The following is a 17,592-nucleotide window of genomic DNA, read 5'->3' as shown; positions in this document are numbered from 1 at the left end:
CATCTTTCATGTGGCCTCTTTCCTCCTTTTAGTTGTGGAGCGTGCTGTCACTCATCAGTCCAATTTCAGGCATATATAGGATGATTTGATAGCTATTTAGTTGTGTTAGTGCAACAAGAGGGGTCTAGGGAACTCCTACTCAGTCACCATCTTGGGTTCTTTCTTGAGTGGCTTTATTTTAAAATATAATTGCTTAATAGTCTTCAGAGTTGAAAGGGATTTCAGATAGAAAGTAGACTGTGAGTACTCAGGTAAAAGAGGATTGAGAAAAGATATAGGAATCACATCAGTCTCACTGTCTTTTTTTAGGTATCTTTTGTGTCTTTACTTTTTCATTATTTTTTTTATAACACTCTTTTTTAAGTGAATCTGTTTGGGAATATTGAAACTTTTGAGAAGCTTCTGCATACCAATTGAAATAGGTATTCCACTTCTTTGATTTGTGAAGCTTTGCTTTCAAGTGCACTTCCTAAATCAGCAATCTTGACTATCTGGGATGTTTCTCATGATGGCCATTGTTATCCCAGATTGTTTTAGAAAGATGTTGCCATTTTTAAAAAAATATTTTTCCCTTTAAATCCACATCTGTGGTATGATTTGGGCAACATTAAACTTCCAGCCTTTTTAGATGGTAAATTATTAAAACATATTTAAAACAAAGCTAAACTAAAGCCATTTTGTATATACTTACAAAATGGCAACAGCTTCTGAGACTATAGTATTTAAACAAAATAAGCAAATGTACCAGAAAGTGGCATGCTCAATTCTTCAGCATTTGTAGATACCACTTTTTTTTGGCTAAGATTTTGGGTATCTTGGAAGAAAACTAATACCTAAAAGTAATGTGCCATTGTGTTGAGAATTGTGAGGATACAGTTTGCCTCATTGCATGGAATATTTTTAAAGATTGGAGGATGATACAGTTTCAATCTAACCTATTTCGTGACCAAGTTATCTTAACATGGGAGTCTTAGATCTAAGTGGTAGCACTTACAGAATTCAAGTGCTCTCCCCATACCTACCAATCTCCATAGGTTTTTGGCTTCTGAGATTCCTATTAGAAATAGACTATGTGCATATTAATAGCCAGCAATAGCCTAATAGATGTTATTGTGGAATGGGTAAGAGAAAGCCTTGTTTAAACGACCCAAAATTCCAAATTTTGAAACTGGGACCCGGGGGAAGGACTAAACCAGTAGACCCCAACAAATGGAGACTACAGACTGGGGCTCCAAATAAATGAGGACAGCCCACTCAACCACCAGCCGTTTCCAGCATAGAATCTGGAGACTGATCCAAGCTGTGAGGGTTCCCCAAAAATGGGGACTTGTGGACTGTCAATTAGATCAAGGACTAGAAACAAAGACAGTAGAATTAAGAAATGGCAGGAACTTACTCAAGGGTCTTGGAAATGGCGGAGAAAGAGAATTCAAAGTGTTCATGGAGAGCATCTACAATATTCATCATTAACAACAACAACAAAAAATGTCTGTGTAATCTTTTGCATTTTTTTTAATTTTTAAAGCTTAGAAATTTTATGTATTTGAACCACATGCTCACAATAAATAAAGTAAATCAAATTACATGCGCATCATTTCATTATGGTACTTTAAGTGGTAAACTTTCAATATAGATACAGTTTTTGAAAATTGATATTATGACTCTCACAATGAAATACTTACTCCTATCCCATTCAAATATATAGTCTTCTTCTTCTTCTATCCTCTTCCCACTTCACTTTTGAGTGGGAATCCAAAAGAGATTTCAAATAACAAAAATAAACAGAATCTAATGGGTAGCCTCTACTCAGTTCCATAGGCTTTTCTCCTTTGAGAAACACATATTTTTATGTGCATAAGCCAACACAGAATGAGACAGATTCTATCTCCAGACTGGCTCAGACTGCCAAGCCCCTCTTTGCTGCTTCTAACACGCAGCTATGGAAAATTGTATAAGGAGAGGGAAATGAATCTTTGATGGATTGATGGTTGAAAAGTATCTTACTCCCTAAGAAATAGGATCAGGAGGAAATCAAGTAACTATGACAATTATTTTTGCCAGCAATCGTTTTTCCTCTGGATATTCTAACCTTGGTGACATGATAACAATCTGAATTAGTATTTTTTTCTTTTCTAGGGACAAAACATTATGTAAGGGACTTCTATTGCTTTTTTCAAACCCTCCTGTAGTCCTTTTTATCTACTTTTCACCTTTCATCACCTGTTTTTTAGATTGCTTTGTTCACTATCCATCTTAAACAAATATGGCACATGATAGTTATCATTTCATATGTACCCATTTCACTGTATTTTATCCAGAAAACAATATGTTGAAATAATTGCACACTCTAACTTCAGTTATCTTTTTATTCATTCAAACTTTCCCTATTTTTCATACCTCGTATTTCATAAATACAATTCTCAAAAGTTTTTACTTCTATGATCAAGGCAAAATCTAAAAGGGACAAGAATTTAAAGTTTATTTAGTAACACACTCTTCTCATGAGCACCTAGTTTTATAAATGAAAGCCAAAGACTTATCAATCTCAACACCCAAAAATCAAATAATCCAGTCAAGAAGTGGACAGAAGACATGAACAGAGACTTCTCCAGAGAAGACATATAAATGGCCCACAGAAACATGAAAACATGCTCAACAACACTTGTCATCAGGGAAATACAAATCAAAACCACAATAACATACCACATTACATCAGTTAGAATGGCTAAAAGTAAGAAGGCAGGAAACAACAAATGTTGGCAAGGATGTGGAGAAAGGGGAACCCTCTTGCACTGTTGGTGGGAATGCAAGCTGGTACAGCCACTCTGGGAACACTCAAAAAATCAAAAATAGAGCTACCCTATGACCCAGCAACTGCACTACTGAGTATTTACCCCAAAGATACAGATGTAGTGAAAAGAAGGGCACATGCACCCCAATGTTTATAGCAGCAATATCCACAATAGTCAAACTGTGGAGTAGCCAAGTTTCCCTTCAACAGATGGATGGATAAAGAAGACACGGTTCATATATACAATGAAGTATTACTCAGCCATCAGGAAGGATGAATACCTACCATTTGCATCAACATGAATGGAACTGGAGGGGATTATGTTAAGTGAAATAAGTCAAGCAGAGAAAGACAATTATCATATGGTTTCATTCGTATGTGGAATATAAGGAATAGCACAGAGGAGCGTAGGTGAAGGGAAGGACAAATGAATGGGAAAAAATCAGAAAGGGAGACAAACCATGAGAGACTCTGGACTCCAGGAAACAAACTTATAGAAGGGAGGGGTGTGGGGGAATGAGGTAACTGGGTGATGGGCATTAAGAAGGACACATGATGAGATGAGCACTGGGCGTTATTTACAACCAGTGAATCATTGAACATTACATCAAAAGCTAATAATGTACTATATATTGGCTAATTGAATTTAAATTAAAAAAAAAGAAAGTGAAAGACAAATCTAACTCAGTGTACACATTTTTTTTTTCCTAAAAGAGTCTGGTTTAGTTATATCAAGAACTCCATTTCCAATCAAAAATAAAAAAGTAGAGCAAGTATATGCAGTTTTTTTCTCCCCCTTCAGTTTCTTTTCTCTCCTGTATCAAGGAACATTTTCTGTTTCCCTCCATATTCTTAATTGGAGAGACAAGGAGATAATTTACAGAGCTCTGTTTTATTAGGGGCAGTTTATTTTCCCTTCCACTTCTTCAGCAGAGTTTCTCTTACTTCCTTGTTACGGAGAGTGTAGATGAAGGGGTTTAGAACAGGAGTCACCACAGTGTTCAGCACATGCACGGCTTTGGTCAGATCCAAGGCCTCTTTGATGGAGAGGCGGACATGAAGAAAGATAGTGGACCCATACCAGATGAGCACCACAGTGAGATGTGAAGAGCATGTGGAGAAGGCTTTGCTCCTGCCGCTGGCTGAAGGGATCCTGAGAATGGTGCTGATGATGTAGATGTAGGAGACCAGGGTGATGAGGCATGAACTCAGGATGACCACAAAAGCAATCACAAAGGCCACAAGTTCCACTGCCCGGGTGCTGGTGCAAGCCAAGGTGATCCAGGGTGCAATGTCACAGAAGAAGTGGTTGATCATGCGAGGACCACAGAAGGACAGGGTGCTGATGAGGGCTGTGGGCACTGCAATGGCCAGAAAACCACACAGCCAGGATCCCAGGGCTAGCTGTGCTGAGAGCAGGCTGCTCATGATGGCCCCATAGTGTAGAGGATAGCAGATGGCCAGATAGCGGTCATAAGCCATGGCTGCCAGGAGGAAGTACTCTGTGCAGCCCAGTGAGAAAACAAGGTACATCTGCAAAAGGCAGCCAGTAAATGATATAGTTTGGCTTCTCCCCAGAAGTATGGCCAGGGCTTTGGGGACTGCAGCTGTGGTATACCAAATTTCCAAGAAAGAGAGGTTGCTCAAAAAGAAGTACATAGGGGTATGTAGCTGGTGGGAGGTTCTCACCAACATCAAGATAGCCATGTTACCACTCACTGTGAGGAGGTACATCACCAGAAAAAGCATAAAGAGAGAGAGCTGAAGGACCTGGGACCCAGGAAATCCCAGCAGGAGAAAATCCTGGGGGAGAGTTGCATTGTCTGTGCCCATTGAATAAGTATTGAGATATCCTGGTAAATAGAGGCCACACACTGAGGCTTTTGATCCAATCACACCATCCTAGAAAAATGAAAAGAAAAGGATTTCATGAGTGTGCTTCAGTAACTGAATGCAGACTGACAGTCTAACATATGTTGAGTGCCTGCTCTGTATTTGGAGCTGCATATGGTTAATATCAAGCAATTTAATAATATGGAGAGATATGTGCTATTATCACCAATTAGTGGTTGAAGAGACTTAGGTGTGAAGCATTTTAGCATTTTTGCAAAGATTGCACCCATGGTTACACTTAGATAGAAGATTCAAACCCAATCTTTGGACCTGCATCATCTTATTCTGGACATGCCCAAGCACAGCCATAGATTACATCTAAACACACAAAGGGATGTTTCATGTTAACACAATCCACTACTTTGTAACTAGACTCTTTCTTTCTGGTCCTTAAATGAAAATAGGTATTTTTTTTCTTTTTGTCTTTGTGTCTCAAATGCAGGATCTAGACACTTTCATGTTTGACACTTAACAGCTTTTGAATTGGTCTTCTAATTTATGAGCTCTGACCTCAAAAATAACGTTCAGAAGTAAACTATAAAAAAAGTTTTAAATTAGAGTAAACTTATTTTTGTCTTCTTTGACCTTGAAAATTTTGTGTTTAAACTTATTAATGTGATACATTCTTTGCACCAAGAACTATTTCCTTTTTGAAAAAGGCAACTGCTTCCTGCATCTAAGACATCTTAATACTCATTTGGAGTGATTACACTGAGAACAGGCTAAAAGAAGAAAATTACTTTGAAACTAGTTATTTTCTAAAAAAGAATTCTTTAAATTACAGTTAGTTAACACAGAGTGTAATATTAGTTTCAGGTGTACCGTTTAGTGATTCCATACTTACATACAACATCTGGTGCTCATGACAAGTGTGCTCCTTAATTCCCATCTCCTAACTAACTGGAATTTAAATAAAAACATGTACACATTTGAGTTTTTAACAATTTGCTGATGGAGTTTAATAGGTAATTTTAATTTCTTACATTGGGAAAGTGATTTTGAATACATAAAAAACAACTGCTTTTCATACAAACATACATTATTTTGGCAAAATAACTATATTTATATTGTTTCTGAATTACAGGAAATTTCAAGTATTAATTAAATGCTATGATGGCTACATATTATGGAACAAATCTGTGATAATGAATTTACCCATTCATTGATCAGGTCTAGATTGATCAAGCACAGAATAACCCTGTTCACTTACCCAGTTGTAATCCTTTTTGCCATTCGTATAAAATCTATAAACTCTGTCTTTGTACTTTATCTTTTCCCTGATTTTTTATTCCATAATATTATTAATTTAAACATATTGCATTTCTATTGCAATCATTTTATCTCTCTTTCTTCTTTTTCATTTGATTATCTTAAAATTTTACCCTATTTTCTCTCGATATTCAGCAGTGTTTGATGAGCTCAATCTTCCACGGCTTTTGAACCTTGTTCTTAGTCTTTCTCTGTTTATTTTTTTTTTCTTTCCTTCTGATTCAATCCTGTCTTAGCTTTGTTCAACTTTAGTTTTGGTGTTTTACATTTTCTTGATCTCAATCTTCCACTTAATGAGTTCCATACTGAAAACAATTTGCTATTAAGTAATTACTTATGCGTACAGGAATCTTATGGGAGAAGGTGACAATTTAATACTTTCTCTTGGGTACTTAAGGCTAGCTCAAGAAGAGAAGATCTTTCTAAATGTGAGTTTCAAATTATTTTCAATCATTTGATTTAAATAACTTTATAATTTAATGAAGATTCTACATGGAACAGGAAAGGGATATTTCCTTAGATTTACAAAATTAATGCAGATCTTTCATCTTTGTGCAAGTCCTTAGAAAATGCAAATATTCGATGGGCTCTAATAATTTCTGAAAATCTTTATTTTTATTTTCGAAGTTTTTTTTTGATTCTGGTATAGTAAATACAATATTATATTAGTTTCTGGTGTACAACATAGCGTTTAACAATTCTATTCATCACATGGTGCTCATCATGACAAGTGCACTCCTTCATATCCATCACCTATTTCACCCATTCCCCCACCTATGTCCCACCTGGTAACTATTTGTTCTTTGTAATTAAGAGATTGTCTCCTGGTTTGCCTCTCTGGTTTTTATTCCCTAAATTCATTTATTTTGTTCTTAAATTCCACATATGAGTGAGATCATACAGTATCTGTCTTACTCTGACTTAGTGTCTATGTCATTGCAAATGGCAAGATTTCATTCTTTTGTGTGGCTGAGATATATAGATAGATATAGATATATAGATATAGATATATAGATATAGATAAATAGCTAGATAGATACATATAAATGTGATATCTTCCTTATCCATTCATCAGTCAATGGACATTTGGGCTCTTTCCGTAATTAGGCTATTATTGATAATGCTGCTATAAACACCAGGGTGCATGTATCCCTTTGAATCAGTGTTCATCCCTTGGGTAAATATCTAGTAGTGCAATTGCTGGATGGTAGGGTAGTTCTTTTTTTTTTTTTTTTTTTTTTTTTTTTTTTTGAGGAACTGCACCAGTTTGCATTCCCACCAACAGTGTAGGAAGTTTCCCCTTTGTCTGCGTCTATGCCAACACCTGTTGCTTCTTGTTTTGTAAATTTTAGCCATTTTGACAGGTGTGAGGTGATATCTCATTGTAGTTTTGATTTGCATTCCCCTGATGAAAGGTGATGTTGGGCATCTTTTCATGTGTCTGTTGGTCATCTGTATGTATTCTTAGGAGAAATGTCTTTTCAGGTGTTCTGTCCATTTTTAAATTCAATTATTTGTTTTTTGAGTGTTGAGTTGTATCTGTTCTTTATATAATTTGAATAGTAATCCTTAATTGGGTGTGTCATTTGTAAATATCTTCTCCCATTCATTAGGTTGCCTTTTACTTTTATTGATTGTTTCCTTCACTGTACAGAAGCTTGTTATTTTTATGTAATCCCAATAGTTTATTTCTGCTTTTCTTTCCCTTGCCTCAGGAGACATTTAGAATAATGTACTATGGCCAATGTCAGAGATGTAACTGTCTGTGCTCTCTTCAAGGATTTTTATGGTTTCAGGATGCACATTTAACTGTTTAATCCATTTTGAGTTTATTTTTATGTATGGTGAAAGAAAGCGATCCAAATGTATTATTTTGTATGTAGTAGTCCAGTTTTCCCCAACACCATTTGTTGAAGAGATGGTCTTTTTCCTAGAGGATAACTTTCCTACCTTTTTGAAGATTAATTGGCCATATAATTGTGGGTTTACTTTTGATTTTCTGTTCTGTTCTATTAATTTATATGTCTATTTTTGTACCAGTCCCATACTGCTTTAGTTACCACAGGGCTGTTATAAAACTTTAAATCTCAAATTGTGATACCTTCAGGGTTGCTTTTCTTTTTCAAGATTGCTTGGGCTATTCAGGGTCTTTTATAGTTCTATAAAAACTTTGGATTTTTTTGTTCTATTCTGCAAAAAAATATTAGTATTTTAATAGAGATTGCATTAAATATGAAGATTACTTTAGGTACTATAGACATTTTAACAATCTAACAATGGATTCCAATCCATGAGCCTGCAACATCTTTCTATTTCTTTGTGTCATCTTCAATTTCTTCATCAATGTTTTATAGTTTTTACAGTTTATAGTTTATAGTTTTCAGGGTCTTTCACCCCTTTGGCTAGGTTTATTCCTAGGTATCTTATTATTTCTGGTGTAATTTTAAATGGGATTGTTTTCTTAGTTTCACTTTCTGTTTCTTCAGTATTAGTGTATAGAAATGCAACAGCCTTCTGCTCATTGATTTTGTATCCTGTGGCTTTACTGAATTCTTTAATCAATTCTAGTAGTTTTTTGGTTGAATTTTTAGAAGAGTTTAAGTAGTTTTCAGTTGGATTTTATAGTATCATGGCATCTGAAAATAATGAAGGTTTTACTACTTACTTGGCAGTTTGGATGCCTTTTATTTATTTCTGTTGTCTAATTACTGTGACTATGAGTGCCAGAACTATGTTGACAAAAGGTGGTGAGAGTGAACAACCTTGTCTTGTTGCTAACATTAGGGGGAAAGCTGTCAGTATTTCCCAATTAAATATGATGCTTGTTGTGAGTTTTTCACATATGGTCTTTTTATGCTGAGGTATGTTACTTATAACCCTACTCTGTTTTAGGCTTTTGTCATGAATGGTTGTTGTCCTATGTCAAATGATTTTTTTCTGTTTCCAATAAATTATCATATGGTTCTTAAATTTTCTCTTATTTATGTGATGTACCATGTTGATTAATTTGTGAATATTGAACCACCCTTGCATCCTGGAATTAAATCTCACTTGATTGAGATGAATGATTATTTTTAAACATATTATTTGGTTTCAGTTTGCTAGTATTTTTTTTTAGAACTTTTGCATCTGTATTCATCAGAGATAATGGCCTGTGTTCTCTCTCTCTCTCTCTCTCTCTCTCTCTCTCTCTCTCTCTGTGTGTCTTTATTTAGTTTTGGTATCAGGGTGATAATGGCCTCATAGAATGTATTTGGAAAGTTTTCTTCTTTGTCGTCTATTTTTCTAGAATAGTTTGAGAAGAATAAGTATCAGTTCTTCCTTAAATGTCTGGTAGAATTCACCTGTGAAGCTCTCTGGTTCTGGACTTTTGTTTGTTGAGATCTTTTTGATTACTGATTTAATCTCCTTGCTGGTAATTGGTCTGCTCAGATTTTCTATTTCTTACTGCTTCACTTTTGGTAATTTATATGTTGTTTGTTTGTTTGTTTGTTTACATCAGACACAATAGACTTTATTTTTATGTAATAATTTTTTATTATGTTATGTTAGTCATCATACAGTGTATCCTTAGCTTTTGATGTAATGTTCCATGATTCATTATTTGTGTATAACACCCAGTGCACCATGCAATATGTGTCCTCCTTAATACCCATCACCGGCCTATCCCAATCCCCCATTCCTCCCCTCTGAAGCCCTCAGTTTGTTTCCCAGAGTCCATAGTCTCTCGTTCTCTCTCACACCATACACAAAGATAAACTCCAAATGGATGAAAGACCTCGATGTGAGACAGGAATCCATCAAAATCCTAGAGGAGAACATAGGCTGTAACCTCTTTGACATCGGCCACAACAACTTTTTTCATGACACATCTCCAAATGCAAGAGAAACAAAAGCAAAAATGAACTAGTGGGACTTCATCAAGATAAAAAGCTTCTGCACAGCCAAGGAAACTGTCAAAAAAACTAAGAGGCAGCCCACAGAATGTGAGAAGATATTTGCAAATGACACTACAGGTAAAAGACTGTTATCCAAGATTTACAAAGAACTTCTCAAACTCAATACATGAGAAACAAATAATCAAATCAAAAAATGGGCAGAAGATATGAACAGACACTTTTCCAATGAAGACATACAAATGGCTAACAGACACATGGAAAAAATGTTCAAAATCATTAGCCATCAGGGAAATTCAAATCAAAACCACATTGTGATACCACCTTACGCCAGCTAGAATGGCAGAAATTGACAAGACAGGAAACAACAATTGTTGGAGAGGATGTGGAGAAAGGGGATCCCTCTTACACTGTTGGTGGGAATGCAAGATGGTACAGCCACTTTGGAAAACAGTGTGGAGGTCCCTTAAAAAGTTAAAAATTGAGCTACCCTATAATCCAGCAATTGCACTACTGGGTATTTACACCAAAGGTAAGTTATATGTTTCTTAGAATTCATCAATTTCTTCTACATTATCCAATTTTTTTGGGATATAAGTTGTCATAATATTTTCTTACAATTGCTAAAATTTCTGTGGTGTTGATTGTTATTTTTACTCTTACAGTTGTGATTTTGTTTATTCTAATCCTTTCTCTCTCTCTCTTTCTCTCTTTTATGAGTCTGGCTAGAGGTTTATCAGTTTTATAGTGTGTTCCCCCCTCCCAAAGAACCAGCTACTGGTCTCATTGATCTGTTCTATTGTTGTTTTTGTTTCTTTCTATATCATTTATTTCTGTTCTAATCTTTATTCTTTCCTTTCTTCTGCTCGATTTGCATTTTATTTGTTGTTTTTTTCTAGCTGTTTTAGGTATAATGTTAGGTTGCTTATCTGAGGTTTTTCTTGCTTCTTGAGGGAGGCCTGTATTGCTATATACTTTCCTTTATAACTTTTTTGTTTCATCCCAAAGTTTATGGACCATTGTGTTTTCATTTTTATGCCCATGTAATTTTTTATTTATTATTTGAGTTTGTGGTTGACCCATTCATTGTTTAGTAGGATATTATTTAATCTCAATTTATTTGTGGTCTTTCCAGGTTTTTTCTTGTTTGAGTTCTAGTTTCATAGTGATATGGTCAGAAAAGATGCATGAGTATGACTTCAATTTTTTTGAATATGTCAAGGCTTTTCTGTGTGTGTTCCATGTGCACTTGAAAAGGATGTATATTCTGCTGTTTTAGAATGGAATGTTCTGAATACATCTGTTAAATCCATCTGATCCAGTGAGTCCTTCAAAGCCACTTTACTTTGTTGATTTTCTATTTGGATGCTCTGTTGTATTGCTATAAGTGTGGTGTTAAAGTTCTCTACCATTATTTTATTACTATTGGTTACTCCCTTAATGTTTGTTATTATCTGTTTTATGTGTCCGGAAGCTCCCTTCTTGGGCACAAAATATTTACAATTGTTATATGCTCTTGTTGGATAGTTCCATTAATGATTATATATTATCCTTCTTTATATCTTGTTACAGTCTCTGATTTAATGTCTATTGTTTGATACAAGTATTGTTACTCTGCCATTTTTTTACATCCATTTGCGTGATGAATGTTTGTCCATCCCCTCACTTTCAGGATAAACAGATCTCCCTTACATTGTACAAGGCATTGCCTCTATTTTGCCTCTCCTAGGGTTGTTGCCTTTTTAAAGATGGGCGCCAGGCTATCAGTCACCTTCCTGGCTCACCCAGTGCTGAGTCAGCTAATTTTTAAAGCTCCAGGTTCTAAATTCCACTGCTTATACAAACTCACAGAATTCAGTCCCTATGGTTTTAAAAGCCAGACATTATGGGGATTTGTTTTCTCTGTATGGTCTTCCTGATGCTGTCATCTCCATGACCATAGTTCCCTCCTCCTGTGGGCAGCTCCTGACCACTGTTTCTGCCCTTCCTAACCTCTCAGTTGTAGCTTCTTTTCTACATTTACTTGTGGAGTTTGTTCTGCCAGTCTTCAGATCACTCCGGTTATTTCCTTGGATGTATTGATATCTAGTTGTGAATGTGAGATGAGATGAGCTTAGTGTCCCCCTACTCTGCCATCTTACACCTGCCCCCAGTTCATTCACTTTAGTGTAATTAATTTCTGTTCTGCACAGTTGTGGTTGAGGAGTTTTATGAATTCATCAACTTTATTAGTTCTGGAAATTCTTATGCAGACCAATAACATGATCTCAAAGTTATTCAAGTTATGCCATCATGCAACATTCTTGCCTATAGCTGACTAAAAAAGCTTTCAGAGAAAATCAAAGTAAAAAAATAATAATAACTGCCTGTGAATGACACAAGATTTAAAATAGACATGGTTAAATATCTGAGGAGTGTTCATTTGATGAAAATTTGGTTCTTTTTGTGGCATAAAACATGTTAACAATAACTAGACAATGAAAGTATGACACATTTCTATTACTTTATTATTTTTAATTTTAATTATATTTTTATTTGTGAAATTTATTATTGGCATGTAGCTACTAAATAAATATTAAAGTAAGATAAATGTATGGTACTTCTATCACTAACGTGACTAAATTTTTTTTAAGATTTTATTTAAATTCAAGTAAGGTAACATATAGTGTATTATTAATTTCAGGATAGGATTGAATTTAGTGATTCTTCAGTTGCATGTAACACCCTGTGCTCTTTACATCAAGTGCCCTCCTTAATGCCCATCACCCTATAACCCCACCCCCCCATCTCCCCCCTACAACTCCCAGTTTGTTCTCTACAGTTAAAAGTCTCTTATGGTTTGCTTGCCTCTGTCTTTATCTTATTTTATTTTCCCTTCCCTTCCCTATGTTCATCAGTTTTGTTTCTTAAATTCCACATATGAGTGAAATCTTTTGGTATTTGTCTTTCTCTGACTAACTTACTTGTTAGCTTAGTACAATCTAGTTTATCCATTCATCCATCAATGGACATCTGGGCTCTTTCCATATTTTGGCTATTGTTGATAGTGCTGCTATAAACAATGGGGTGTATGTGTCCCTTCAAATTTCTATGTTTGTATCCTTTGGATAAATACATAGTAGTGCAATTGCTGGGTCATCAAATAGTTCTCTTTTTAACTTTTTAAACAACCTCCATACTGTATTTCAGAGTGGCTGCACCAGTTTACATTCCCACCAACAGTGTAAGATGGTTTCCCTCTCTCTACATCCTTGCCAATATCTGTTATTTCCTGAGTTTTTAATTTTAGCCATTTAGACAGGTATGAGGTGGTATCTCATGGTTTTTGTTTGTATTTCCCTGATGATGAGTGGTGCTGAACATTTTTTTTTTCATGTGTCTGCTAACCATTTGTATGTCTTCTCTAGAGAATTGTCTGTTCATGTCTATTGCTGATTTCTTAACTGGATTTTTTTTGTTGTTTTGGAGTGTTGATTTTGATACGTTATTTATAGATCTTGGATACCTGTCATTTATCTGATATGTCATTCCCAAATATCTTCTCTCATTCCACAAGTTGCCTTTTAGTTTTGTTGATTGTTTTCTTCATAGTTCAGAAGCTATATAAAAGACCTAAAAGACTCCACCAAAAAAAATCTAGAACTAGTACATGAACTCATTAAAGTCACCGGATATAAAATCAACTTACAGAAATCTGTTTCATTTCTCCACACCAAATATAAAGTAGCAGAAAGAGAAATTGGGCAATCAATCCCATTTTTAATTTCACCAAAAAACATAATATAGCTAGAAATAAACCTAACCAAAGAGGTAACTGAAAACTATAGAACATTTATGAAAGAAATTGAAGAGGACACAAAGAAATGGAAAGAGTTTCCAAGCTCATGGATTGGGAGGACATTGTTAGTATTAATGTTCACTACCCAAAGCAATGTGCCCATTTAATTCAATCCATATCAAAGTAACACCAGTATTTTTCACAGAGCTTAACAAAGAATCTTAAAATTTGTATGGAACCAGAAAAGACCCTGAATATCCAAAGGAATGTTGAAAAAGAAATCCAAAGATGGTGGCATCACAATTCTGGACTTGAAGCTCTATGACAAAGCTGTAATCATCAGGACAGTATGGTACTAGCACAAAAACAGACACATAGATCAGTGGAACAGAATAAAGAACCCAGAAATGGACCTTCAATTCTATGGCCAACTAATCTTCAATAAAGCAGGAAAGAATATCCAATGGAAAAAGACATTTTCTTCAACAAATGGTGTTGGGAAAACTGGACAGCCACATTCAGAAGAATGAAACTGGATCACTTTCTTACACCATACACAAAAATAAATTCAAATGGATGAAATACCTAAATGTGAGACAGGAAACCATCAAAATCCTAGAGGAGAAGACAGACAGCTCAGCTTTGACCTCAGCTACAGTAGATTCTACTAGACACATTTCCAGAAGCAAGGGAAATAAAAACAAAACAAAAAAATGAACTTCTGGGACTTCATCAAGATAAAAATCTTCTGCACAGTGAAGGAAACAACAAAACAAAACAAAACACTAAAAGGAAGTCTACAGAATGGGAGAAGATATTTTCAAAAGACATATCTGATAAATAATTCATATGCAAAACCTATACAGAAGTTCCAACTCGACACACAAAAAAACAAGTAATCTGGTTAAGAAATGGGCAGAGACATAAATAGACATTTTTCCAACAACATCCAGATGACTAACAGACTAATCAGCCTTTTTCCTTTTCAACCTCAGGTACTCATTTTCTGGTGTTCTTCAAGTACTGTAGAGTCCCTGATGCAAGGCTTTGGCAAGGGGCCCAAATTTCAAATGACTGTAGGAAAATAGAGTTGGAAATGATGAGGTAGGGGTGCACTGAAGGATGGAGAAAGTAGAGGCCCAATGGGGGATATAGCAAAGGATTCAAGGGAACAGAGTGAACTTTTTTATGTGGCAACAGAGGAAAAAGGAGGGGAAGCCAGAGGAAGGAGAATATCAGGTGAGCCAGTGGGGAGAGTTAATTTAATATTTTAATATATTTTATAACTTATTTTCAGACTCAAATTAGAAAAGAAGCAGATGGAATTCCAAATCATCCTCAATAATACCATGTCAACAATGAGGAGATGGTCAGAGTTGACAGGGCATATCATCAGCAGAGATTCAAAAAAGGGATTTAAGTGATTGTAGAACTATCCATGGGTAGAGCGGGATAAAACTGGAAGAAGAGAGAAATCTTAAAAATAGCTCCTTTCAGCATCTGCATACCACTTTCCAGTTACCTTCCAATATCAGCTTCTGGCCACAATATTCTCAAAATAAAAATATTCTTTCAAATCTCTTATTAACTTTCAACCAAAATAAAGAGCAAATATTTATAAAAGTATTAAACTCTTTTAAAAAAATCACCTTCTTTTTTTCCCTTTTTATATTAAACCAAAGACATACCTATAAAGGGATTCAAAACCAAAACTAATATGCTATTTATTACTTAATCATGGACTCAAGAGGTGTCTCAAAAGACAGTGCAAACTATGCAGCCCTCTCAAGATCCTGAGCCACTTCCAAAGATGGGCAAAAGAAAGATTTAGACAATCTCATCTGAGAGCTGGTAATGGCCAATGGATGTTAGCTGAACATGGTGTACAACACACATCAATTTCTTGCCATCTTACTAGCTCCTAACCTGACAGTTGGCTTCCTGCACATGTAACAACCAACTACTTGCATGCCTTGGCATGCAGAAAGCCAAGCCATGTTCTCAGGACAGAGATGAGCAACAGGAAAACAATACTTATCCCTAGAAGAGAAAGGCTCAATAACCAATAGGTATCTCAAAAGGATTTAAGTAGAGTCAAAATCTAAAGAACTAACATTTGCAAATCTTTTAATCTTGCTACTATGACTTTGGAAAAGAAACAATAAGCAAGAGGTGTGTTTGTTTGTTTGTTTGTTTGTTTGTTTTTCCTCTCTCTCAACTGGGCACCACAGACAGAGTTCCAGAGAGCTGACTTTGATGGAAAATCTTAATTTTTGTCAACATCTGCCAGTTTCTCCAGGATCCTTTCTGCGGGCTCCAGGGTTGATGTGGTGTCCCTATTATTACTTTTCAGGTGTCATAACTGTAGGGGAGCAATAAATATATTTCCCTTCTACCTTTTTAGTTCTTGCCTGGTACCCCTATAACAAGAAAAAATATAAAAATTTATTTAATGTAAGTTTTATGTGACATGGGAGCCTTCAAAAGGAAATAAAGTTCCAAATAAGTGGTTGGAACTGAGAGTTTTGATGCTAGATTTGATGAAGAGTAGAAAGTCAAGGAAAGATATGATAGGAGAAAGAATCAGAGCTAAGTGTAGCAAACTGGAGAAAATAGCAAGGTTTATTTGTTCAGATTGCTCTCTGCATCCCCTCATCTCTGGAGATATGGATGCTCCTTTGTGCTGGGAATGGAGAAGGCACCCCTCATATGAGGGTTTTATCATCTGCTTCAATAGAAAATAGGAAAGTTTTTCTGCACGTCATTCTCATATTCCTTCAGCCTGAAATATTCAACCTAACTCATCACCCATCATTATGAGAATATCACATTCTCTTACAAATTTTCTCCTACAGGTTTTAGTGTCCATTAATTATTGTTTAGATCACTTGTGACACAAATTATTAAAAATGATGACTTTTCAATCATTCCTTCTATCTTTACCAGCTGCCAGTTCTAAAGAAAAAAAATAGCTTGGGGCACCTGGGTGGCTCAGCCATTAAGCATCTGCCTTCTGCTCAGGTCATGATCCCAGGGTCCTGGGATCAAGCCCTGCATCAGACTCCCTGCTCAGCAGAAAGCCTGCTTCTCCCTCTCACACTCCCCTTACTTGTGTTCCCTCTCTCATTGTTTCTCTCTGTCAAATAAATAAATAAAATCTTTTAAAAAAATAAGAAAAAATATCTTTTTAGTTGGTGTTTTCTCTGGTAACAAAGATGCATTATAGATAGTGAGGGAACTAAAATATCTCTCGGGATTTTTCCATAAAGCATACAATTTCTTAAATATTTAAGCCAATATCATTTTTTTCAATATAGATTTAACCATGGGCAGTCTAAGAATCTTTTTTTTTTTTTGAAAAATTTTCCCAGGTAACTCTGGCAGGTTATACACACACACATCAAACAAATGTAATTATGTGTACCATATCTCTTTCCTTAAGGGTAAAGAAAAAAATGGGGACTTTTCCATGGATCCCGTGGGAAAAGGTAATTTTCCATATAAGAGATATGAGTTATATTTTGTCATATAAGATAAAACATATGTATATATTTACAATCAATATTGTCATGGAAAAGTCCAAACATGTCAGAAGGTATTTGGGGCATGATTAAATGAGATCATACATGCCAGAGAAACAATATCAACTATATATTAATCGAAGTGATAATAAAACATGAGTATTAACATTTAAAAAGAGCGGAACATGATTTAAAATATCTAAGAAGCATGTCTTATTTTCCTTAAATAATAAATGATGGAATAATGTCAAATGTAAAATCAAGACAGTTATTTTATAAGATATAAAATCTCTAGGCAGAGGGGTGCCTGACTGGCTCAATCGGTTAAGCATCTGCCTTCAGCTCAGGTCATGATATCAGGGTCCTGGGATCAAGTCCTACGTCTGGCCATCTGCTCAGTGGGGAGTCCGCTTCTCACTCTCACTCCCTCTCTGTGCACTCTAT

General features: G+C 35.5%; 1 protein-coding gene across 1 annotated transcript; it reads right to left on the bottom strand.

The window, feature by feature from the left end:
* Positions 1 to 3,697: 3,697 nt before the first annotated feature.
* LOC103680581 (olfactory receptor 6F1) lies at positions 3,698 to 5,108 on the bottom strand. Its single transcript, XM_008710082.1, has one exon. It carries the CDS (start codon positions 4,622 to 4,624, stop codon positions 3,698 to 3,700), a length of 927 nt encoding a protein of 308 aa, XP_008708304.1. The 5' UTR covers positions 4,625 to 5,108.
* Positions 5,109 to 17,592: the final 12,484 nt, after the last annotated feature.

The sequence above is a fragment of the Ursus maritimus genome, unplaced genomic scaffold (genome assembly GCF_017311325.1).
Source record: "Ursus maritimus isolate PB19 unplaced genomic scaffold, ASM1731132v1 scaffold_5, whole genome shotgun sequence".
NCBI lineage: Eukaryota > Metazoa > Chordata > Mammalia > Carnivora > Ursidae > Ursus > Ursus maritimus.
This window is presented reverse-complemented; position numbering and strand designations above follow the sequence as displayed.

What these genes read in the sequence shown, in the direction of transcription:
- LOC103680581 (XM_008710082.1), bottom strand. Translation starts at nt 4,624, where the DNA reads ATGGGCACAGACAATGCAACTCTCCCCCAGGATTTTCTCCTGCTGGGA.